Source organism: Talpa europaea, assembly GCF_964194135.1.
Source record: "Talpa europaea genome assembly, chromosome: 4".
NCBI classification, from domain to species: Eukaryota; Metazoa; Chordata; class Mammalia; order Eulipotyphla; family Talpidae; genus Talpa; species Talpa europaea.
In genome coordinates, this window is record NC_140070.1 from 108,112,604 (window position 1) to 108,138,421 (window position 25,818).

General features: G+C 35.0%; 1 protein-coding gene across 3 annotated transcripts in view; it reads left to right on the top strand.

Moving 5' to 3' along the window:
* ATP13A3 (ATPase 13A3) overlaps window positions 1-25,818 on the top strand; it is a gene marked incomplete at both ends in the record, with an annotated part of 50,188 nt that overhangs the window by 5,199 nt on the left and 19,171 nt on the right. For all 3 annotated transcript variants that reach the window (XM_084231484.1, XM_084231483.1, XM_084231482.1), the window contains 21 exons: window positions 93-162; window positions 1,401-1,535; window positions 1,974-2,046; window positions 4,539-4,670; window positions 5,700-5,879; window positions 6,294-6,451; window positions 7,041-7,229; window positions 8,470-8,531; window positions 12,020-12,170; window positions 14,751-14,867; window positions 15,410-15,427; window positions 15,517-15,670; window positions 15,767-15,887; window positions 19,413-19,537; window positions 21,307-21,482; window positions 22,201-22,323; window positions 22,402-22,481; window positions 23,082-23,124; window positions 23,213-23,322; window positions 23,597-23,693; window positions 24,402-24,474. In XM_084231484.1, coding sequence (XP_084087610.1) covers window positions 93-162; window positions 1,401-1,535; window positions 1,974-2,046; window positions 4,539-4,670; window positions 5,700-5,879; window positions 6,294-6,451; window positions 7,041-7,229; window positions 8,470-8,531; window positions 12,020-12,170; window positions 14,751-14,867; window positions 15,410-15,427; window positions 15,517-15,670; window positions 15,767-15,887; window positions 19,413-19,537; window positions 21,307-21,482; window positions 22,201-22,323; window positions 22,402-22,481; window positions 23,082-23,124; window positions 23,213-23,322; window positions 23,597-23,693; window positions 24,402-24,474 — 2,387 coding nt within the window. The remainder of the gene's footprint in view (window positions 1-92; window positions 163-1,400; window positions 1,536-1,973; window positions 2,047-4,538; window positions 4,671-5,699; window positions 5,880-6,293; window positions 6,452-7,040; window positions 7,230-8,469; window positions 8,532-12,019; window positions 12,171-14,750; window positions 14,868-15,409; window positions 15,428-15,516; window positions 15,671-15,766; window positions 15,888-19,412; window positions 19,538-21,306; window positions 21,483-22,200; window positions 22,324-22,401; window positions 22,482-23,081; window positions 23,125-23,212; window positions 23,323-23,596; window positions 23,694-24,401; window positions 24,475-25,818) is intronic.

The window sequence follows — 25,818 nt, forward strand, 5'->3', positions numbered from 1 at the left end:
GGTTTGAGCTTTATCTAATGCAGTACCTTCCCTAAATTGTACTAATGCTAAATAATACAATGTAATATTATTATTCTATTTTCCTGTTATAGAAAATTGCTTTATGGAGTAAATGAAATTACTGTGAAAGTGCCTTCTGTTTTTAAGCTTCTAATTAAGGAGGTAAGACTATTGTACGTGTCTCAAATTTGTGCTTAATATATTTGCCAATTTGAAAAGAGGCATGATTTAAGTAATAACGTATTTTTCATTTTCTGTTTACCAACTTCTTGTGGCTTATTTATTTCTTTACTTGGAAGATAAAGGTAGCAACCCTGGGAGATAATTTGGGGCATGAATTATCTTTCTTATTTTGTCCAGCTTTGCTTTTCTTGTCTGTAATTGTGGTTCCCCTCTCCCCCAAAAAGGAAGTTGCAGGAGGTTTTGCCCCAACCTATCTTTTCTTTTCCCCTACTTTAAAACACCTTTTCGTGTTTTCTGTAAGTGCTGTTTTGTGATTTGCTATTGGAAACTAGATATTGCACCAGAAATTGGTATATAAAAGGTCACATGGTGATTGACATTGAGAAACTTGCTCTTAGTCTAGGAGAAAATGCATCAGTAGTTGTAATCACTACTCAGTTTTAAGTGTCCTAGAAGAGGTGTGAATGAAGGACTTGGGGCATGTGAATAATGGAGTAAGTGAATTTGCCTTAGCTGACTGAGGGTTCCAGTCTTCCTTCTGGTTTTTGGCTAAAAATCAGAAGTTGACTGTGTTGGGTTCCTGAGAGTACTCATACAGTGTTGCTTTAGAACAAAGTAGAGTATTAGCGAGTAGCCTTGTTTGTTACATGGTTTCATCAGTAAATAGTTTTGATCATTAGAAAACTTCCACAGCTGTTCCTTTATAAAATTATAGTAAATGCTCTCTAGTTACTTCATTTGATTGTAAAGTAAAATGGGACTATGTATGTGAAAATGCTTTGAAAAATGCAGAAGCAATAATTTTAAGAACTCAGAGGGGTTATTAATTTGTGTTTTAAGTTCATAAAAGCAAATATTAAAATTTTACATTCTTAGTAGTTCAGTAATTATTTGAAGTATACTTTATTTTTAAAGTAGAGTGCAGAACAACTAAGTTAACATAGTCCGTTTCTAGCTGAATTTAAATTTGGGTTTGGCATAAATGTAAATGGACACAGATAATTTAAGTTAAGCTTATTTGGCCAAATATTAGTAGCTTTATGACAACGAGTACTATATTAAGTACATCTTGCTCTACTCTTTGGGTAATAGTATATGTTGCTCTGTGATACTATAGAACTTACACTCTGTTTTGCTAGTTACTCCAATGAAAAGGTGGAAAAGCTGTATGATTATATATATCGCATTCAGTTTAATTTAAAAATCTTGTTTTTCAGGTTCTCAACCCATTTTACATTTTCCAGTTGTTCAGTGTTATATTGTGGAGCACTGATGAGTACTATTACTATGCTCTAGCTATTGTGATCATGTCTATAGTATCAATTGTTACCTCCCTATATTCCATTAGAAAGGTAAGTACAATTTATTATGAGTTTTAAACTGTATTTGTATTTTGTAATAATAGATTAGTACTTGGTACAAAGTAATGTAGTTATTTTTTTAGTTATACAAATATGTCCTCCCCGTACCCCCTTTTTTTGTGAGATGGAGAAGACAAATGCTGTTTATAGTCTTAACTACCACTTAACTGCTTAGGGATGGGTCTATAATTTCTTGTAATAGACGAGAATACCAGAGAGGTGATTCTGATATTTTTAGGATCGGCTCAGTAAAGTGCTTATTTTGTTTGGAACTAAACATTGAATGATCTTTGAATCATTTAGTCTTGACAATTTTAAAGGCAGAGTAATATGCATTTGCCTTATTTAATAGAACCCTTGCTTTTTTCTTTAACGTCTTGAAGAGTGTGTTTATTTTAGCTCTTTACAAATTTATTTTCTCTATTTCAGCAATACATTATGTTGCATGATATGGTAGCTGCCCACAGTACTGTGAGGGTTTCAGTTTGCAGATTAAATGAAGGTAAGTAATTCAGATGATGCATGGAAAATTAAAGTGATACCCATTAAACACTGGTGTATGAAGCAAGCCCTTTGTATTATACACATAATTGCCATTTCTGAAGAAATAAAAATGCATGTTTAGATTTGTATTCTGCTTTTCTACCAAATGTATTCGTTTATGCATAATTGTAATTTTCTTATCTACAGTGTAACAGGTACCATGTTGTATTCTGGGGATGCAGTGGTTACTAAGATGGACACAGTCCTTGCCATCATTGAACTTAAGTCTTCTGGGAAAGACAGATTATGAACAGTAACCATAAAGTATGAAAAATATTTGGAAACTTAGATATTAGAGAGCTCATTTATTGTATGTGTCAGGGATAACTTCTTTGGTAAGTTACCAAGTGGTTGAATTAAGCAGATCAGAGGTAGGTGAGAGGATGGTATGGTGGGGATGAAAAAGAGACAGGAGGGTTCCAAGTGCCCAAAGCCATGGGAATTAGTAAGCATATGGTCATTGTAATAACTGAAAAATACTCAGCTTGGCAGATGCAGCAACGTGATGATGGACAGTCTTCTATGGCTTGTTAAAGGATTTGGACTCATTCAAAAAAGCAGTGGAAAGCCATGGAAGGATTTTAAGCAGGAGAGTGATAGGATGATATTTGCCTTTTTGAAAAAATTATTTTGACTGCTATGTTCAGACTAAGAAGAGTAAAATTGAAGGCATGAAATGATCAAGGTGAGGGCTGTGGAGATGGAGAGAACTGAGATGGACTGTAAGATACTTGAATGTGGGCATTGAACAGTATTTGATGATTATTGGCTGCAAGGAAATAGAGCATTGTTAGACCAGGGGTTTGGGCATTGTGAGGCCATTTAATTAAATAAGGGGCACTGGAGAAGCAGTATTGTAGGGGGGGAGGAAATATTTTGGACATATTAGTTTGTCTGGTGAGATATTAAAGAAATAAAGGGAGGGTAGCAAAACATCATTGACCTTGGAGGCAGTAGCTACTTTTTTTTTTTAAGATTTATTTATTTATACAAGCACTGGGTACAGTCAGAAGTGTGGGAGTGTGAAAGCATGCACCAGAGCCAGAGCGGGTAGCAGAGCAGGCAGCAGAGCAGGCAGCAGAGCAGGCAGAGTGACGAAATACACTGCTGAGGGGGGGCAGTGGGTGTGGCAGGAGAGGTCTGCCGCGCCATGTGGGACCCTCGCTGGTGGTCGGGGATCGAACTGGTGTTGCAGAGGCTGAGGCAGCTTCGCAGCGCAGCGCTCAACCCCTGTGCCACCAGGGGAGGCCCTGGCAGTAGCTACTTTGATCAATCAAGAATACCAAATCAACTTGCTTTCTTTTGGCTCAGTACACTTCATCTACATGTAAAAACAGTTGGGTTTAGCAGATTCTTTTCCTATGCTTCTGATTATTTGCTGCTTTAGGTGGGGGTATCTGCCTCCCCTAGCTGCAGCCTCAGAGATGTAGCTTATTGGTGTACTCCTCTTTCCTCTCTGTTGTTGCTGAAGGTCCTGGGCCTGGTAGGAGAGACTACATTTAACTTGTATCTTCCTTATCCCATTTATGTAGTCTAGCAGGTTATTGATACTGTGTTTCCTATACCCATGAGAGGAATAGAATTTATGTGAAGTTAAAGCTTTAAAAGTCAGGTCTTTAAAACAGGGATCTTATTTAAAAATGAAGATTATTTTACCTACTATGTACTAAATTTCACTAGATTTCTTTAAAACTTACTTTCTCATAACTTAGTAAACTACATTATAGACTAAGACTATAGACTAACATTATAGACTATAGACTAACTCTACAAACAATAGGTTTTTCCTGACCTGTCTCCGTGTAATTCTCTTCTGAGCGTGGAATTAAATCTAGAAGGGGAAAAGAATGAAAGAGAAAATGTGCAAATATGAGGCAGCCCTAAAGAAAACCCCTGCTAGAGAAAATAATTGCAATGTTTAATTTATTTTGAATATAGTCATAAATGTTAGGGCTTTCAGGAATTTTAAGAAGACAGTGAGACTTTATGGGCTATAAATGGTGGCAACCAGAAGAAGAATGCTGTAAAAAATGATATTGAAATGTTACTAAAGAAAGTATGATATTTCCAGTCCTTTTTGTTTGTTTGTTTCCCAAAGATTATAGAAATCTGCTTTTATTTACACATTGCAGAGGAGTCTTGTGTGTGGACTCATGCCTATTTACTAAGGACTGATAACTAAAATCAATCATTGACCTTGAAACCCACCTACCTGTTTGATTAGTGAGGACTTGGCATCACCTCTGTGCAATTGCTTTCCTGTCAGACGACAGATTAGCTGATATGCTGAAACACCATGCTTTGTTAGCCTAAGATATTTGTTGAAAGTCTTCTTTTATTAGAATTTTCCTTTTTAGCTTCTGTTTTTAACTTTTTGTTAAGATCTTTTTGCTGCATTTTTATTCCAAGTTAAAAAATATTCTTTACAGACTTTTCTTTCTTTAAATACAGAAATAGAAGAAATCTTTTCTACAGACCTTGTGCCAGGAGATGTTATGGTAATTCCATTAAATGGGACAGTCATGCCTTGTGATGCAGTACTTATTAATGGTACTTGCATTGTAAACGAAAGCATGTTAACAGGTAAGAGGAGTGGTTTATTAACAATACTAGGGTTAAGTTACTGTTTAGATTATCTCAAGATTAGCTATGTGGTTTGTACCCTTTCCTCATCAATGCCATGAACGTGAGTGGACCATATTCTGCATCATACTCTACTGTATTAAATCACTATGCAGGTGTTCACTGTATCTCTTGGCTTGCTTCTAGCCACTTTTCATATGAGCAAATGCTTTATAGTAAGGGAAGAGGAAAGAGGGTTTTTGTCCCCAGAGAATGCATGTTATTTCCGTTTTGATGAGTAAAAAGTAGGAATAAAGATTTTGTATTTTTTCTTAAACTGGGAAGAAGTGGACAGTAAGATGACTTTCCTTTGGAAATACACATCTGCTGGTAAAGCTTAATATCTTTTATCACACAATTTTTTTTTATTATCATAGTCACTCTGGCAAGAAGGTGATTCTATATAATGCGTTTTCAAGAGTTGTCTTAAAACTCATATACATAAATATCTCTACACACTTGCTGCCTTTGAAGCAAGAAATATTACTCCTACAGAGAATTAAAATTTAATATTAGAAAGAACTTGAGTGTTGTTGGTTGACAGAACTCCCATACTACTCATTCTCTCCCTTGTCCAGATGCCTTTTCTCTTCTTGGGGGGCATGAGGGGATGGTGTAGAGTGGTGATGGATGTGTAGTGAGTGGTAAGGAAGGATGCAGAGTGCTTTCCAGTTCACTTCTTATGGGTCAGAGAAAAGGTGCTGGGACTATGACAACCACCTGGTCTTATTTGAAACTTGACCCAATCATTTCCAAATGATTACCTTTGAATTATCCATCACTTTCAGGGATTGCTGTGGGAGACAAGATTTAATGTTTTTTGGGTAAGGAAATTGATAGAAAGTTAAATGGGTTAAGCTTTATTTTTCACATATGTGAACTCTTAATACCTGTTGTAAATAGTATGATAACATTTAGGTTATCTAAGATTTGTGTATTTGATACTGATTTCTATGCTTTAATTTTATGATTTTTTTTTTTTTTCTCAAGGAGAAAGTGTTCCAGTGACAAAGACTAACTTGCCAAATCCTTCAGTGGACATAAAAGGAATGGGAGATGAATTATATAGTCCAGAAATACATAAACGACACACTTTGTTTTGTGGGACTACTGTTATTCAGACTCGTTTCTACACTGGAGAACTTGTCAAAGCCATAGTAGTTAGAACAGGTAGAAAACACTTGTCTCTTCTTGCATGCTTTAACATATTTGTCTACTCCGTTTTTAAAAAGATTTTGGAAGATAATTCTTTTTTTTTTTTTTAAAGATTTATTTATTTATGCATATAATAGCTGGGGTACAGGCAAGAGATGTGGGGGGGTTATAGGATTCACCAGAGAGAGTGGGGAACAGAATAGGCAGACTGACTGAAATGCACTGCTGAGGGGAGCAGCGGGCAAGACGGGAGAGGTCTGCTGCGCCATGTGGGTTGCTCCCTGGCAGACTGGGGATTGAACTTGTGCTACAGAGGCTGCTGATTGGTTCATAGTGCGATGCTTAACCCCTTGCACCACGAGGGAGGCCCCTATTTTGGAAGATAATTCTTAGTATAAAAATAAAATAATTTTCTTCTTTTTTTTAAAGGATTTAGTACTTCCAAAGGACAACTTGTTCGTTCCATATTGTATCCCAAACCAACTGATTTTAAACTCTACAGAGATGCCTACTTGTTTCTCCTATGCCTTGTGGCAGTGGCTGGCATTGGGTTTATCTACACTATTATCAATAGCATTTTACATAAGGTATGCACATGGGACACAATAGGATTTGATTTGTAGGTATTGGCAAGTGGCTGAGGATTTGAAATGTGACTAGTCAGACTGAAGAAGTGAAAATGGAAATAATTTTAAAACCATATAAGAGTAGTAACTATTATATTAGAAAATGTAAATAATAAAATGTTTTCATCGTAGTGGAAATTCCTTTGCTGATTCTTGTTTGTTTTGCTCATTACCTAAAAGGGAGAGGTGGCCTCATACTGAAAGCTTTGTTTTTTCTCTCTTTTTTTAAGAGATCCTGTCAAGTTTCTTTCCTGTAGAGAGTGGCCTGGTACAGTGCTTGTCTAGTATGAGTCAATATCTGACAGATGTTCGTTGAACTTTGAGATGTATAGTGGGTGACATAGAGCTGTAACACGAGAGTTTTCTTTAAATAGCTGTCATTCTGCATTCCATTGACAGTTCATTGGACTTTTTCCTTTTGCAAAACTTCTGAAGGGAGAAAACTTTAGATGGTTAATAGATGTTGGTTTGTGGATTTTTCCCTAAAGAAATACTCACATTAGATCAGTAAATATTGCCAGTCTTACATGTATTTTTGTGTTAATTGTAGGTAGAAGCTGGGTCAATAATTATCGAGTCTCTTGATATCATTACAATTACTGTGCCACCTGCACTTCCTGCTGCAATGACTGCTGGTATTGTGTATGCCCAAAGAAGACTGAAAAAAATTGGTATTTTCTGTATTAGTCCCCAAAGGATAAATATCTGTGGACAGCTGAATCTTGTTTGCTTTGACAAGGTTAGTTCAGTTTCATAGATTATTCAAAGGTTATTTTGTAGCTTTTAATATTTAATTTTTTTGATCAACTAATATGCACACATTTTTTCATGTTCCTTCAATTTTCCTCTTTTTCAACTTACTGACATAACATTTTTCAGTATTTTTCTCATTTTTTTCAATTTTTGGTCCTTTGATTATTGCTTATTTGCCCAGACCTGAAATTGCATAATCATTCATATCCAGAATTGTGCCTTGTAGTAGTAGTGAGGTTTATTAATCTCTCATGTATTTAACAGGATAGGCTTCATACATATACACTGAAATTTTATTGTTATTAAGTAGATATGTTGATTGTTCTATGATTTTATTATGTTTTAAAATTATGAAGTCATTTAAAATTTTATGTGAACATAACAGATCTTGTACCTGTTTGAAATGTGCTTTGCATGTCACATTGGATTCCCCCTTAGCAACTGAAATTAGTTTTGTTAAGTTTTATTTTGAGAATTAAACTGACCAAAAGACTCTTCCAAGGAATTTGTTTTTTGTACATTTTCATTATTAAGGAAAAGGAAAATGGGCCATATCCCATGACCATATATATGTCTGGAAAATTTCACTTACATTTGTCTTTTTGGGGAAACATTAAAATATATGGAGGAAAAAATTACTGGTATAATGTACTCTTACGCAGCATTAACAGTTATCAACATTTTGTGAATGGTACTTAATCTATACCCTCATTTTGAAGGTGGCAGCACCAGACATTGTATTATACCTACTTCAGTATGTATTTCTAGAAGATACGATATTTTCAAAAAATTATCACTGCTTATTACACTTATCAAAATTAACATTTCCTAAATATTGTCTAATATCCAGTCCTCATTCAGTTTCCCCGCATTTCTAAAAATATGCCTCCAATTTTATTGTTCGATTTTGTTTAAGTCAAACTCTAAATAAATATTATAATGGTTAAGTAATATAAGCGTATAAACCTATCCTCTACACATAATTCCCATCCCCTTTACATAGAGAACTGTACTTTAACAAATAATGTTCTTGTACCTTCCCCCCCCACCTGAAGTCATTATATAAGTAAGTGTACACAGATCTTACTTCTTTTTCTTTCTTCTCCTTTTCCTCCTCTTTTTACAGCTATATAGTATGCTGTTGTGTGTCTATAACATGATTTTCCATGATTCTTGTTTTTAGAGGCATTATTTATACTTTTTACATTTGTGGTTTTTATTTTTAGACTGGAACTCTTACTGAAGATGGTTTAGATCTTTGGGGGATTCAACGAGTGGAAAATACACGGTAACTATTAGCCAGACTTGATCATTTGTTGGCTGATTTTAAATAAGTATTTTAATATATGAACTCTCAAAAATACCGAAAGTAATATAGCAGACAGCTGTGTACCTACCACCAAGATTAAGTAATTGACACTTTGCATATTTCCTTTAGATTTCATTTAAGAGATTTAAAGTATTACTGATATTACTAAAATCTTAAATCTGTCTCCTTCCCTGTCTCTACCATTGTTCTGAAATTGTGTGTTATTATCTTTACATGTTTTTATGTTCTCATTGTATACATACCTGTAATCAGTAGCTATCTATAAATATACAAAACTGATTCATTCTACACATTTTGCTTTTTTTGTTTCTAGTATTCATGTTGATAATGTATAGATCTAATTTATTAATCTTGACTATTTAATAGTAGTCCATTACATGATTAAACCATAACAGCTGTCCAAGGAACAGCTTCAGTTTCTCCTTCTCTCCCCCCTCCACTTTCACAGTGAAGCAAGTATATTCTTAGTCACAATTTCTTGTGAGCATTTGGTTGTATTTCAGTAAATTAACTTCTCAAAAATGTCAACTCTGGGTCATTTACATTAGCTTGTACATCTTTGTTAGGTGTTGCCTGATTTTAAGTGATGTGTTAACTTACTTTTCCCCTCAGTAAATAAGAGATCCCATTGCTTCACATAATTGCCAAACTTGGTATTGTTGGACTTCTAATTTTTACAGATGAGTGGATAGGAAATGGTATTTCATTGTGGGTTTATTTGCATTTTACTCATACTTACAAAGTTGAATATATTTTCACATTTTGGAAGGAGAAACATTTAGCATTCTTAAACACTTTGTCAGTTTATATCTTGATTTTTCTGTTCTGCTATTACTCTTTATCTTACTCATTTGTTAGAAGTCTTGTATTTTCCTGATGTTAATCTTTTTCATTAAGACCCTCCACCTCTGCTTTATCTTTTCACTTTGCTTTTTGTTGTCTTTTGATAACTTAGAAATTTTATTACTGTTGTGTTTATGTAACTTTTTTCTCTTAAAAATCTATATTTGGCTTATATAGTTGAAAGGCTATTGTTTGGTTCTTGTAATTTCAGAGTTGTTAAATCTGGAAATATTGTGACTTTATCTACAATAATGTATGTTTGCTTTTAAATTCCTATTATTGTGCTTTAGATTCTGTGTCATCTAATATTTAAATAACATGCCATCTTTTGCCTAATGTTGACTTGGTAGCTTTTCCTTCCATCTGTTTGCTTATCAATCTTTTTGTGCCATTGTATTCACAGTTACTGTGATTTCAGATATTTGAAATTATTGCTACCAACTCTAAACCTAATTTAATTTGCACACAAATTTTCTCAGAATTTATTCTTCCTAATCTTTTACTACTTCTCAAATTATTAATATTCACATTTGTAGAGTCTAAAGTGCTTGCTGTCTTTACTGGTTTCTAAGCCAAAACCACATGGACTATAGAATATACATATTTGTTACATATATTTTGTGATTCTGACTTTGGTTATATACAGTATGCATACTTACATTTAACTAAGTTTATGAATATCTTTGCTAACCCTGGCTTCTTGTTTTCTGTTCCTCTAGGTTAGATTGTCATCTTCCAAAACTACATTAATTAGTAAATTTCTGTTTCATTATCGCTCTTGAATGATAGTGTAACCATCAATTTCTGGGTAGACAGTTGTGTTCTTTTAGCATTTTGAAATTTTTTTCCACTTCTCTTGATTTGTTATAGCTATTTTAAAGTCTTGTCCTTGATATGTGCACTTTTCACAATCTTTTCATTTGTGTAGGACTCATTTTGCCCTTTGATTTAAAGAATTCATGTTTTGGGCCTCCCTGGAGGCCTTACGGTTAAGTCTCAGCACTATCATGATATCACTGCTGTGACCAGAGTTCGATCCCCAGCCAGGGAACTAACCCACATTTGGCGCAGCACACCTCTCCTGCCTCACCCACTGCTCCCCTTAGCAGTGTATTTCAGTAGATCCACCTGTTCTGCTTCCCACTCTATCTCTGGTGAATCCTCTCACCCCCTGCACCTAGCCTATACCCCAGTTCTTATATGCAAAATAAATATAAATCTTTTTTTTTAAAGAATTCATGTTTTCATATATTCTGCAAAGTTTTTAGCTTCTTTCTTTTATGGATGTAACCCCATTTTTTTGTTTTCTACCCATCTAGGCAGCCTAACCATGTGTTGGACAAGACATTTCATTTGTTTCTTTTCAAATTTTCTTCTTCCCCCAACCCTCATATCTTGGTCTTTGTTTGCATCCTTTCAGTTAGCTATTCTATTGTTTATGGGATTCTGATTTTGTCTTTGGGAATTGTTTTTGAGAGTGGATTGAGTTTATGGATTGATCTTTAGCAAGACTTTCCTGTGAGACTTTTTTGTGGCTGTGTTTTGGGGGCTCCTCTCCAGAGACTTTTTGCTGTGCTTGGTCAAGTCTTTAGCCAGAAGTAGCATTAATGTTTTCATACAAGGTTTAATGTTATGGTCATAACTAGAGGATTTCCAGACCAAGAGATAGTATTATATTCAAAGTCCAAACTCATCCTGAGTAGTGTGGTGTTTCAGAGTTTATGCCCTAAAACCAGTGCTTGAATTCTTACTCTGTTACTCATCCACTGAGTAACTTTGGCAAGTTATGTAACTGCTCTGCTTCGGTTTTCTTCATCTATAAAATGGGGATAATAAGAATCTTCCTGTTACGGTATGAGCATGAGATGAGTCAGATATATTTAAGGTTTTTAGACCAGAGCCCAGTACTTAAATACTATATAGACATTAACTGCTCTTCTTGAACTTTGGGTGGAAGGAAAAAATAATTGTATTCTTAGTTATGCTGTTGGGTCTGTGGGTAATTTTCTTGTAGGATGCTCTTCTCAGAGGTGTGAGTCTTTATGATCACTGGCTATCTTGGGTAAAAGGAATTCTCTTAGTTCCAACTTCCCACTTTATTTGTGACCAGGACTTTGTCTCCTCTTTTGGTCTGGTTATTAAAACTCATGTGCTTGGGACAATGAGATGGCTCTCACCGTTTTCCATCATACTGAGATGCTCATAGCATCAGCTCAGCTCACTCCCTTCTGGTTTCCCTTTCTCTCTCTTACTGGTCATATTATTCCTTTCTTATGAGCTTAGTTTTGCTTTTAAAAGAATATCTCACACATTAAGTTTTTGTCATATAGCCATAGGTAGAAATTTCGTTTATTATTTAGAGTCAAATACTTTCTGTATTGTTACCTCTGAGTTAATTATTCAGAATCTAAGATAATTGTATTTTAACGATGTTTAACTTTCAAGGAAGAAAATGTTTTTAAATGCTAGAAATTACAGTGAAAATTACATGCAGAAATGTAAACATTTTATTTCCATTTTAAAAATTACAAAACCTGAATATTGTTGGAATATTGTTTTGAGTCTTAGGATTTAAGAATCTAATTCAGTGCATGTCTATTTAGTTTTCTTTTGCCAGAAGAAAATGTTTGCAATGAGATGTTGGTAAAATCTCAGTTTGTTGCTTGTATGGCTACTTGTCATTCACTTACAAAAATCGAAGGAGCGCTTTCTGGTGACCCACTTGATCTGAAAATGTTTGAAGCCATTGGATGGGTAAGTTCAATATTTAAAAGTACAAATAACTTCAGTAAAATATAGTAAAAATTGCCTTGCAGGAGGATTAGTTTTTGCTAATCATTGCTAATTATTTTGTTGACAGTCTTGTACCACAAAGGAACTCTAGTTTTGAAGGATGCATCACTGAGAAATACTTAGAAGTGTGTAGAAAGATGTATCTTAGTTAAATTGACTCACTTAAATACCTTCAATAGAGGGTGATCTGCTCAGGCCACTGCTTTAGGTTCATAAAGAAACTAACTGACTAGGGCAGTAGACTGCAACGGTGAGATGTTCATTCTTCAGCAGTGCAGTTGATTGGCCAGAGATAAAAAGTATAGTCAGATATCTTCAGTGATCTTCTGTCGCTGTCTTCTACTTTCTATATCCTTATGCATAGACACACCTGTGTTTTTGGTTTGTTTATAATTCCCTTATGTTTATTTTACCATTGATTGTTTTCTTGGTGCTTGCTTTTGATTGCTTGTTATTACTATTTTATAGCATTTAGTTCTTTATAGATATAGTAAGTTTATAAGGTTCCTTCTGGCTTCTGAACTGTTTATTTTCTCTGGGTTTGCTTCCCCCCCCCCAACATTTAAATCTTTCTCTTTCCGTGCTTTTGGTTTTGTTATACATTTTCATTACCATTAGTTATTATACATTGTATACATGCCATTATACAGTATACGTTTTAGTGGTTGAAGAAAAGAGGATCTGTTTTGATGATTCTGGCTACCTGAGTAAGGTGTTTTGTCCTTTCCCATATATGGGTTGGTCTGTTTTCCTGAAGTTTTTCCCTGAATGGAGGGGCTAATTAGAAGGAGTTTGTGGTTGTGGTGTCTTGGGGCTGCTGGGAGGTGGGTGGACCACTCATTAGCAGACATTATTCAGTTTTAGAGGAGCAGAATTAGTCTTCAGGTTGCTTTCCTCTCACTCCCACAATACTGCAGAGGCAGAACTTACTTTCGAACAGTAGCCCTCCCTCATATTAACAGCCCTTCCTTTAAGGTAGGCATTTCATATTCTCATGAGTGACACTAATTGATTCATTTTTTCACTTTTTTCTTAATTCAGCTATTCTGGCTATAAAAAAATGTTCTTATCTTTACTCTACGTTGTTATGTTTATTCTGGGTCACTGTTTCCATCGCTGCCATACCCATCAGTATGTTTCAGTTTACCTTTCTATTTTGAAATCTTCTTCCCCTGCTTTCCTTTCTGTTTACTTTTACAGGTTTTTTCCTTTTTTGGCATTTTGTTAATATTTTGAAAGGGAGGGAGATGAATGAGTGAACATATGCTCTGTTACCTTCTGAAAGCTCATAACAAACACTCATCAACTTTAATTTCCTAAAAGAGACACACTTCATTTATAAAGAGTAAAGCAAAATATGGCTGATTTCATCTTTGATGTTCTCTAAAGTTTCTCTCCAAAGGAATAGCTTTTCAGTAGATTAAGTATTATGTCAGTGGATTTTAAAAAATACTTATTTTTGTTTATGCATATAAGAACTGGGGTGCAGGCCCTGGAGTGGGGTGAGAGGATTCACCAAAGACAGGGTGGGGGAGCAGAACAGGTAGATCTACTGAAATACACTGCTGAGGGGAGCAGCAGGCAGACAGGAGAGGTCTGCTGAGCCATGTGGGTCAGCTCCCTGGCTGGGGATCGAATTCATGCCACAGTGGCTGGCAGTAGCTTGATAGTGCTGAGACTTAACCCCTGCGCCACCAGGCAGGACCAATATGTTAGTGTATTTTTAAAAAATGAATAAGTTTATGTGGTAGCATGTTTTGTAGATCTTTCGATGCCTTGATGCTTGAGAGTGTTTTCACGTAACTGCTGTTTAATGTCATTGATGCCCTAAGATACACCTCAACTTCAGACCTATTAAAATGAGTTTTAGAGTTCTATAATTTAGAGTTGTATAAAATTTGGCTACTTGGAAGCAGTTCCTTTCCCTGTCATTTCTCCATTGATTCATCCAGTTATAATAGAGTCAAATTTGTTTATTGTTTGCCATGAATATGTACTTAATACACTTTCTCTTTTGAATTTTTTTCACCCTAAGAGTTTTAAAAATAAATTTTAAGGGGTATTAGAGTCATGGTATCTAACTCAGCGTGTGTTAGGCTAAAACAGTAACACATCATTGGACCCAAGTATGTTCTTGACTTAGTAGTTCTGTTATCCATAACTGAGCTCCATGCAATAGAATCCTTTCCTATTAGCACAAGGGAACCCCTATATGATAGACTGAAAAGTTTTGAACTACAAAAACCTTACGTTTTGTTGTAGAAGTAGTGTCTACAGTCAACAGTATAAAAATTAGAAAAGTTTTTATTTATTCTGTACTCTGCCTCTTCTCTTCAAATGGGTTGCTGGAACTTTGAACACACACACACACACACACACATATATACATATATATATATATTTATTTAATGATGTAGTAATGCTCATTTGCTTCTTGGCCACTTTTGTTTTACTTAACTGAAAATAGTCATAATGTTTGATTTAAAGATGTAACCAGTGAATTGAATTTTATGAAGCACATGTTGAATATTTTCCTTTCAGATTTTGGAAGAAGCAACTGAAGAAGAAACAGCACTTCATAATCGAATTATGCCCACTGTAGTTCGTCCTCCAAAACAACTGCTTCCTGAATCTGTACCTGCAGGAAACCAAGAAATGGTAGGAAATTGCTTTAAACTACATAATACTGTTGCTCACATTTAATCTTTAGTGTGGAATGTTGGTAGAAAATGAAATCGTGTTTCCTTTATGAAATTTTAACTGCATTTAAAAGAAACTAAACCTGGTATGTTGCAGGCATTTTTTTTTTTTTAAAGAAAACACTGAGATTTACTTCATAGTCCTTTTACTTTTTCTTCCTGTTTACAATGCAGCTTAGTGCCTGGTGATTAATCCTTTTCACCTTTGCATCTACATTTCTAAAATTTAATAAAAAGAATGTGTAAAAGGTTTTACATTCAGGCAGATGTTTAAATGCATTCCCTTAGCTTATTTAAGCACTTACTGTTAATATCTTTAGGATAACAGAATATTTGAAAATATTCAAGGTATATTTTTAATAAATAAGAGATGGTAGAGAAGTGATCTTGAAAACTGACTTGAAATAGTCAGAGTTCGCTGCTATTTCCCACATGTTTTATGGGTAGTTTATTTTTTTGAGTATGTTATGAACTTAATCTGTACTCTTTTTTTGTTTTTAGGAGCTGTTTGAACTTCCAGTAAGTGAAGAATGTTTACTTATTATACATATTTGTTTCAATTCTTAAGTGATAAATAAATGCTTTGTACATCTTTTGAAATTATATAGGCTATTTATGAGATAGGAATTGTTCGCCAGTTCCCATTTTCTTCTGCCTTGCAACGTATGAGTGTGGTTGCAAGGGTGCTAGGGGATAAGAAAATGGATGCCTACATGAAAGGAGCACCTGAGGTCATTGCCAGTCTTTGTAAACCTGAAACAGGTAAGGAAACAATTGGGCTGTGAACAAAATTCTGGTATTTGTGTAAGCCTATACTAGTAGTTTTAACAGTGACACATTTTTTTCTTTTTAAAAAAGTTCCTGTTGATTTTGAAAAAGTTTTAGAAGATTACACTAAACAGGGCTTCCGTGTAATTGCTCTTGCACACAGAAAATTGGAGTCAAAACTGACATGGCATAAAGTACAGAATGTTAGCAGGTAAGCTTGGTAAACTTTTTGTATAGTTTTTACAATAATGAATCATTTATTTTATGTTAGTGACATAAGATAAATTGTAGTTGTGTATATATTAAATATTGAATGTGTGCAAATAGATACAATACGTTTGTTTTAGGTGATTGAGATAAAAATAAAGAACAGCTTTTAGGAACTACTTTTAATTATAATTGCTAAGTATTTATTGAGTGCATGCTATGTGGCAGGCATGCTTATGTTTTAGTAATATAATTTATAGAAGATAATCTTCCCCTGATGCTATCCTTGTTTTTGAATAGTGGTTGGAACCAAGTGCTAATTTGCATGTAAGTCACATAACTAATATAACTAATTTTCACCCCAACTCCCACCCTACCCCCTACCATCAGGCAAATGATACTACCAGTATTACATTTATTTATGTATATACATGGATTTCACATGTAAGGATTGTCACTTTTATTGTAACTGGTCTAGACTTACCCTTCGAGGATAACAGTTTTGTTTCATATTTCCTGGTGTAATTAGCATTTTGTAAGTGAAAAGAATAGTCATTAATTGTTCTGCTAATTCTGTCAAATAACTTCTTTCTCCTTCCCTTCTGCCATGGTCTTTTATTCAGAGAGTCAGCTTTTTTCTCCTGTCTTTCCTCACTGTAATGTGTGTCCCTTGTTAGCCTCCTACTAGGAGTTCATAATCAGGAGCATACATCAAGAAAGGAACAATAAAAAAAAAATTAACACACACATACTTAATTTAAAAAGGGGAGAGGCAAATAATACAAACAGATAAATATCAAAAAAAGACATGCAAATGACTGATGCAACATGAAAATGATAGATAATTCAGTTCTTGGGGAGCTATAAAATAAAACCACAACATGCTGCTTTTCTCCTAAGGTTGCTAAAATATGAAAGATTGATAATGGCAAGTGTTAGCAAAGATTTGAAAAAGTTTGAATACATATTGCTATTACACTAATGTATATTTGTAAAGAATATGCATAGTATCCATCACAGTTTAAATTTGCTTATACAGTTTAACCCAGCAAAGTCCCGTTCTAGGAATCCAGCCTAAAGAAACATTTCTAGGGCCTCCCCGGTGGCGCAGCGGTTGAACGCTGGGTTGCGGAGCTGCCCACAGCCTCTGTGGCGCAGGTTCGATCCCCGGCTGCTCCCTGACCACTGGAGGAGGGTCCCACATGGCGCACAGACCTCTCCTGCCGCCCTCTGCTCCCCTCAGCGGTGTACTTCGGTCCTTCTGCCTGCTCTGCTCCCCGCTCTGGCTCTGGTGAATCCTCTTACCCTCCCATGCTTCTGACTGTGCCAAGTACTTGTATAGATAAATAAATAAATCTAAAAAAAAAAAAAAAAAAGAAACATTTCTACATGTAGATAAGGTTCATGTTTAAATAGTGTAAGTATCATAATACTCATCAACAGGTCAGAGGTTAAATTACAGGCTATTAATAATTATGTTAATTATTCCAGCTACATTAAGTGAGAAAGGTAGGCAGTATTTTAGTACAGTTCTGTTTTTCTGAATGAGAACTAAAGATGTGAAGTGCATAATAACTGAAAGGAAATGTAGGAAAAACTACATTAGGAATTCTACTTATTAAAACAGAATCTTTGGGGGCTGTGGTCTAAGCATTAACATTTTGGGAAAAAAGTGATAACCAAGTAAGCTAATGCATATGTAAAATAAATACTATATCCTAATTCCTATTAAAGGCACATTAGGCTCTCCTTTCTCTAGATCTTCATCTTTTGCCATTTCCCTCCAATAAAGTGTAACTAACTCTTGAAATGTCTATAGTTCTTGAGCCTGTCATATGTCGACATCCTCAATGCCTTGTATAGGCTCTTCCCTCTGCCCAGAATGCTCTGTCCCTCCCTATCTCCTTCTCTTTATCCCTTTTTTTCCTCATCTTTGAACCAAGACTGTCTCTGTGTTTCATTGTTTCATTGTACTTATAGGAATAGGGCTTTTTCTTTTTTTGTTATTTTTTCAATAGGAATAGGTTTTGACATATTTCTTAGATTTAAGTTGACTATTGTTTTTCTCATTAGAAGGTAAGATTTTCAATGCTTTTATCATTCATAGGGTTAGGAAGCAGAAACACCTGCAAGCAGAAACTAGTGCCTCAGGAGAACTACTGCAGTGCTTCTGAGTCAATAGATTCACATTGATACAGCTTTATGCTTTAAAATGCTTTTTTAGATTTCAGAGCTTGTTTTTCTTTATCCCACTAGCAGTGTCACTTGTATTGTTTCATAACTATTTCCTAATATCCTTACCAACATTGTTAAGTTTACCATTGTTAAACTTAGTATTTCAAAGATGTTTAGTTTTCATTGCTGTGTGCTTCAAGTACTTTCTTGTACAATTTTTGGGTAGAAAAACCACTTGGTTGGTGCAAGTCTGAAATTTTGGTCCTTAACCTCACATTTTTTTCTGTTGGCAAAAATATTTATTTGATAGTATTTTAGTAACTTGAAATTTCTTAAGAATGTAGCTATCACTGAGTAGACTTTCTAGTCCCATTATAGTGCCGAAGCACATATTTTTTCCTGCATCTCTTTGCTTACATGTCTGTTTCCCCACAAAAACATCATGAGAGTATTTGCTTTTGACCTCCTAGTTACTAGTACCATACTTGGTGCATAGTAGATATGAAACTCTTTCAAGGAATAGCATCTTGGTAACTGTTGAATATTAAAAAATAGTCTAAAAGACCCATATCTGGGTCCCAAGTGGATCTCATTTTCAAACTTGCTAACAGTTTTTGTATCATACTTCCAGGATCAAGAGTTTTATAAAATTCATCAGACTTGATAAATAATATAGTTTTTTTTTTTAAGATTTATTTATACAAGCACTGGGTACAGTCAGAAGTGTGGGAGGGTGAGAGAATTCACCAGAGACAGAGCAGGAAACAGAACAGGCAGACCGACAAAATACACTGCTGAGGGGAGCAGCGGGCGCATCAGGAGATGTCTGCGCGCCATGTGGTACCCTCGCTGGCGGCTGGGAATCGAGCCGGAGCTGCAGAGGCTGCGGGCAGCCTCGCAGCCCAGCATTCAACCGCTGCGCCACCAGAGGAGGCCATAATAGAGTATAGTTATATCAAAAGGACTTGTACTACAGTTTTTCCCCTGTAAGATGTAAATTAGACTATGTTTTGGTGACAGTCTAAAGAATAAACTTAATTATGCTTTTTCATTTTGTGGATAGTTTACAAGATGACTACTAGAAGTTTTTACTGTCTGACAAAGACATATTTCCAAATGATCCTTGTAGTCCCATGTTTCAAAGGATAAAAGTTTATTTCAAAACTTATTTCTTGGAAATTGTTTTTCCATATTTAAATTTTTTGGGTATTGAAATCAAACAAACACATAGTTTATTGAGCTAGTTGTGTTTTATTTTAAAATTTATAGCCTCTTTAAATTGCTTTATCGACATAGCAAACAATACCTGTTTTCTTCACTGAGCATCACGTGTTAATAATTTTTTTTTCTGTAGAGATGCCATTGAAAACAACATGGATTTTATGGGATTAATTATAATGCAGAACAAATTAAAGCAAGAAACCCCTGCAGTACTTGAAGATTTGCATAAAGCCAACATTCGCACTGTCATGGTCACAGGTTAGATTTTACGAATGGATACAAAAAAATATTGAGTGTGATTTAGCGTTCAAATTATAGAATAATGAGAATCAGTAAGTTATAAAAGTTATTATATAATGGCTTGATCCTACATTGCTCTATATTAGCTCTGAATACTTTTCCAAGGTATAAGATAACCTTACTACTCTCTTGAGATGTAGCAAATACTATTTATATAGAGTGTCATAAAATAGTGTCATAAAATAGTTAATTATTTGTAAGTCTCTTTTTCTCTACTAGAATATAAGATTTTTGAGGGTTAGGAGTTACCCATTTTTGGATAATCTACAATTTTTAGAACTGTGCCAGATGCATGGAACATAGTTACTAGATATTTGTAAGGGTTACACTTTTATATATGATAGTATACTTATTAGCATTGCTTGAATACATAATAGTGAAAATAACCATTTGTTTTAATTCTTTCATCTGAATGATTTAATTCTTTCATCTGAATGAGTGGTGGTATACTGTTGTAATATTAGATAATTGCCATTCCTTAGTTGTGTTAAAATTGTGGTAGCTCTGCTTGTTTTTTTCTTAGCAAATAATCAGATTTAGGATACTTTGTGACATTTATGTGTTCATTAAGACTTATGTAGAAAAAGCCCGTGTATATTTTTCTGTTTCAAACTCTTGAGATCCATCTTATAGCATACTTATTACCATATAGCTCAAATAACTAAGTATATTAGCATCCCTGTAATTCTTATTTCTCACTGTTTCTTCAAAATTGTTTCATCTGCATATCTCTTCTCCATCTTTCTATTCCATGACAGATTATGACTTTGGGTCTGTAATAGGGCTGTCTGGTCACAGGAAGGTACCCATGGAAATAGTGTGTGAGGGTTGGGGGATAAAGTAACATTGCCCTTCAGTTTTAATAGCAGTGGTCTCCAAGCTTTTGTCTCCTTCTAGCATAAGTTTTTTTCCTATTGATTCTGTCCTTACAATGCTTTTCATCAGCTCTTATTCTCATGACGAAAGTTGTCTTTCTTGCTTCTCTTTAAATCTTGTAAAGATTGTATTCTTGTTACCTTGCCTATTGTTTTATGTAATCTTTTGTATTTCACTGTGTATATGTGATAATGCTCTAGTAATCTTGTATAGATCACCAGTCACTACTAGGTTATTTCAACAGATAACCTACTCTGTATATAGCACTGTGCCAGGCATCAAGTGGGTACAATTAGTGCACAACACAACAAGTTAATGTATTTATTTATTTTTTAAAATTTATTTTAAAAGATTTATTTATTTGTACAAATAAGAGCTGGGGTGTGGGCCAGAGGTATGGGGGTGAGAAGATTCACCAGAGATAGAGTGAGGGGCAGAACAGGCAGATCTACTGAAATACTCTGCTGAGGGGAACAGCGGTAAAGACAGGAGAGGTCTGCTGCACCATGTGGGTTATAGCTCTTCTGGCCAGGGATCCAACTCATGGCGCAGTGGCTGGTGATAACTTAATAGTGCTGTGTCTTTAACCCATACACCACCAGGGAAGCCCCTGTATTTGATTTTTAAAATTATGAGTGAGACTATTCTGTTTCGCATCTGTGTGCTTGAATTATTCGAGGCTTCCTTTGATAAGTGTGTTCTGATTTTGTTAAGCTCAAGAGCAAGAACAATATATTACCTTCATTTGTCTAGCCCATTCATGTAGTAGAGTCTCAATAGGTACTTGTTATTTTATTACATTCAAGTTTCCATTTTAATTTTTAATATATTTTCATTATTTTAAAAATTAGGTGACAACATGTTGACTGCTGTCTCTGTGGCTAGAGACTGTGGAATGATACTACCTCAAGATAAAGTTATTATTGCTGAAGCATTACCTCCAAAGGATGGGAAAGTTGCCAAGATAAATTGGCATTATGCAGACACCGTAGCACAGTGCAGTAATTCATCAGCAATTGATTCGGAGGTAATGTCATGATGAATTTTCCCTTTTGAAGCTTGTTTGGCTCTAGTCTGAAAATGACAAGCTTTGCATTAAAATACAACAAAATAAAAGAACCTGGAAACATAAGCCTGTGCTATCTGTTCTGGAACTTGATTCATTAAGACTGAGGTAAATCCAGAAGCATGGTTCAAAAGGATAAGAAAACAAACTTTTATCCTGTTTTTAAGATGATGGCAAATGATACAGGTGGTACATAATGTTCATTTAATAGAGCATTTCAAGTTGAAACTAGTACTTAGCCTCACTTAATTTTTTTATTTTTGTTAGACCTGTAATGTAGGCCAGAGGTTTGGGGGAAGAAGGAGGAGTGAAGAGGAGGATTTACCAGAGACATGGTGGGGAGCATAATAGGTGGATTGACTGAAATACAATGCTAAGGGGAGCAATGAATGAGACAGGAGAGGTCTGCTATGTCATACATGGGTCAGCTCCCTGGCGGGGGATCGAACTCAGGCCATAGCAGTGATAGTGCTGAGACTTAACCCCTCGGCTACTAGGGAGGCATCTCACTTAAGTTTTTAAAAAATAAAATTTATAGATAGATTACCTTAAAGTTCAATTTCCTCTTCCAATAAGTGTTAAACTTTGCAAATGAAAGAATTTAGTTTTGTCTCAAGTATATTTAAAACAGAATTGTGTTACTTAGTTTATCTAAATATTGTGTATGTCTTATATACAGGCTATTCCTATTAAATTGGTCCATGATAGCTTAGAGGATCTTCAGGTAACTCGTTATCATTTTGCAATGAATGGAAAATCATTTTCAGTGATACTGGAGCATTTTCAAGACCTTGTTCCTAAGGTTAGTGGTTTGGGTTTATGTATGTGTCTAAATGAATACATTGTTAACAGTATTTTAAATAAGTCATATTTTTTCTAGTTGATGTTGCATGGCACTGTGTTTGCCCGTATGGCACCTGATCAGAAGACACAATTAGTGGAAGCATTGCAAAATGTAGAGTAAGTACAAGTGGTTTGTTGTTGTTTTCACTTTTCATGAATTATTGTTTAATTTTCAAACCCAATGAATAATTTAAATATATAAAATTGTCATCTTTAAGATTGGTGATAACTAGCCTTTGAGTTAGGCTCATGTATTCCATCATTATTTCTACAGTACTGTATCCACAGTTCTTTTTCCAGATACTATCTATGAGGTGGAAGTCATTCACTCAGTTTGATAGGAGTGACTTTATAGTTTTAGCTTTTATTGTTTATAGTTGTATTGTTTTAAGTTTTTAAAGGAGAAATCTTGTCTTATAGCCTTAAAAAGAAGCACACTACAGATGACACTGGCCCAACTCCTTTTTTCTAAAGATTAGGAAATTGAGATGCCAAAATGATAAACTCATTGACCTATCTTATGATAGAAACATACCTGGGGCATTTCATTTTGCAGGCTGGTGCTATTTGCAAAACAGTATGTCCAGTGGTAATTGTAATGGATGGATATATTAGTGACCTGGTAGAAATTTGCTTTTCATAATACTGTATTGGAAAAAGCTTACATGTTGAGTGTTTGAAGAAATTAATCAAATCTTAACAAAATTTTTGTTTTAGTTACTTTGTTGGGATGTGTGGTGATGGTGCAAATGATTGTGGTGTAAGTATACTTTTTGTGGTTTATAGTTCTTTTGCTAGCGTAAGTCACATTCACAAAATTTAAAACAATTTTTTCTTAAAACCATTAGGCTTTGAAGAGGGCACATGGAGGCATTTCCCTGTCAGAGCTTGAAGCTTCAGTAGCATCTCCCTTTACCTCCAAAACACCTAGTATTTCCTGTGTGCCAAATCTTATCAGGTACTGAAAATTGAAAATTTTCATATTACCTCTTTGTACATGCTCTAATAATATAGAAAAGAAAATCACAGGTGATAGGAATTTGTTTAGTGGTACATTAGTATATTGGATCTGTAACTTATTAGTAGCAAGTGGATTGCTGCTGCTCCTCTCTTGGTAGAAAAGTACTTTGTTATAGTTATTTATTGTTGGTGTTTATCTGTTAAGATAGAATTGTGGTTTGAAGGAGGAGTTTAAAATGATTTTATTGACATGTCAACATTTATTTTCACAGGGAAGGCCGTGCTGCTCTAATGACTTCCTTCTGTGTGTTTAAATTTATGGCTTTATACAGCATTATACAGTACTTCAGTGTTACTCTACTGTATTCGGTGAGTACTGACATTACTTACAGAGATGGCACTTAGTTTTATGACATTTAAATTAAGATACTGAGTATGCAGATTTGATTTTAAGTGCATCCATTAATTACAAAATTTACATAAATAGTATCTGTAAATTTCCCTTTAGTTTACTCTATTTTGAGGAGCAGATTGAAAATCTCAGTAATATGAAATAGCATTTTACTTAATGCTAACAACTATGGGTAAAGCAGTAAAGCCTTGTGAGTTTAAAAGATGATTGTATTCACTTTTGCCTTTAACAGATTGGGCATTACAGAACTCTTCGAAATATCATAGGGAAAGTCCAGAGTAAGAAGAGATGTTTCCATAATAGCTTGTAGCACATTATGCATTTGGAGAAAAAGCATAAACAGTGGTGTTCATGGGTACTCCTTTGGATTTTATGATCAAAGTGATGTAACTTTAGGTTTTTCTCTAAATGACCATTGGTAACATCCCAAGGAGTATTTGTTAAACTGTCCACTTTTAACATTTATAGAAAGAAACAGGAGGAATGATGTTAGCTATTAAGGAAACTTCAAAATACTAATTTTCAAGAATATTGAATATTGTGAGTAAAGGTTTGTTTCCTCTTGTCAAAAAACTTGCATGTCCAAATGTCTCATTTTGACGCTGTCATTATTGGGGGTCAGATAGTTCCTAAAAACCTACTAATTTTAAAAATTACTTCTGCAGATCCTAAGCAATCTTGGAGACTTCCAGTTTCTCTTCATTGATTTGGCAATCATTTTGGTAGTGGTATTTACAAGTGAGTGGTTTTTTTGTTGTTTATTATTTCAAAGCATATAAAATTCTGATGTGATTTATTAAACTCTGATAAATTTATATCAACAATTGTAACGCAGTGCATGCATCTCCAGATTCCCTGTAACTGTGTTCTTTATCCAGTTGTTTATATTTGGCCCCATTTCTTTTGTTATTCTTTCTCAGTTTTTTCCTTGAAATATTTAAGAATAATTTCATTTATGCCTCTGAATATTTTCATGTTTTGCTTTAAAGAAATGACCATTCTTTTACATAATTAAACACAGTTACATAGATGAAGAAATTTATTAGGTATCTAATCCATAGCCCATATTCAAGTTTTGTCTTAATATCATCGTTCATACGTATTTTTCCCCTAGTTTCCTAGTGCAGGATCTAATGTACACTCACAATTTTCATTTAGTTAGCTTTCGCCTTTTTAGTTTCCTTTATTTATTTTAAAGATTTATTTTATTTATTTATACAAGCACTGGGTATAGTCAGAAGCACGGGAGGGTAAGAGAATTCACCAGAGCCAAAGCGGGGAACAAAACAGGCAGACCAACAAAATACACTGCTAAGGGGAGCAGCGGGCATGGCAGGAGAGGTCTGTTGTGCCATGTGGGACCCTCACCGGCAGCTGGGGATTGAACTGGTGCTGCAGAGGCTGCAGGCAGCTTTGCAGCCCAGTGTTCAACCGCTGCACCACCAGGGGAGGCCCAGTTTCCTTTATTTTTAAAAACATTTTTTTTAAAGATTTATTTATTTAGGCATACAAGAACTGGGGTACAGGCCAGAGGTGCGGAGGGTGAGAGGATTCACCAGAGACAGAGTGGGGAATAGAACAGGTGGATTTACTGAAATACACTGTTGAGGGGAGCAGCAGGTGAGTTAGGAGAGGTCTGCTGCGCCATGTGGGTAGCTCCCTAGCTGGCTGGGGTTCGAACTCATGCTGCAGAGGCTTTGGATAGCTTCATAGTGCTGTGCTTAACCCCTGTGCCACCAGGGAGTCCCCTTTTTAGTTTCCTTTAAACTAGAATAATACATCAGCCTTTTGAGCTTCATGACTTTGCTATTTATGAGAGATAAATAGTTCTGAGTGTTTGGTGAATTTTACTGAATTCAAGCTCTGAATTCTTGGCAGGACTCTCACAAAAGTGACTCTATAGCATCTGGCTGCATTGTGTAAGGAAACACAAGATAATAGTGTGTTCCAGTATTGGTGATGTTGACATCAAAATAAATAATGATGATGGGATGGGAGCCATAAGAATTCACAAGTTCACACTGGAAATCAGTAAATAATTGGAGAAGAGAAAGCTCTTTTTTACAGTAAAATGCTAAATAA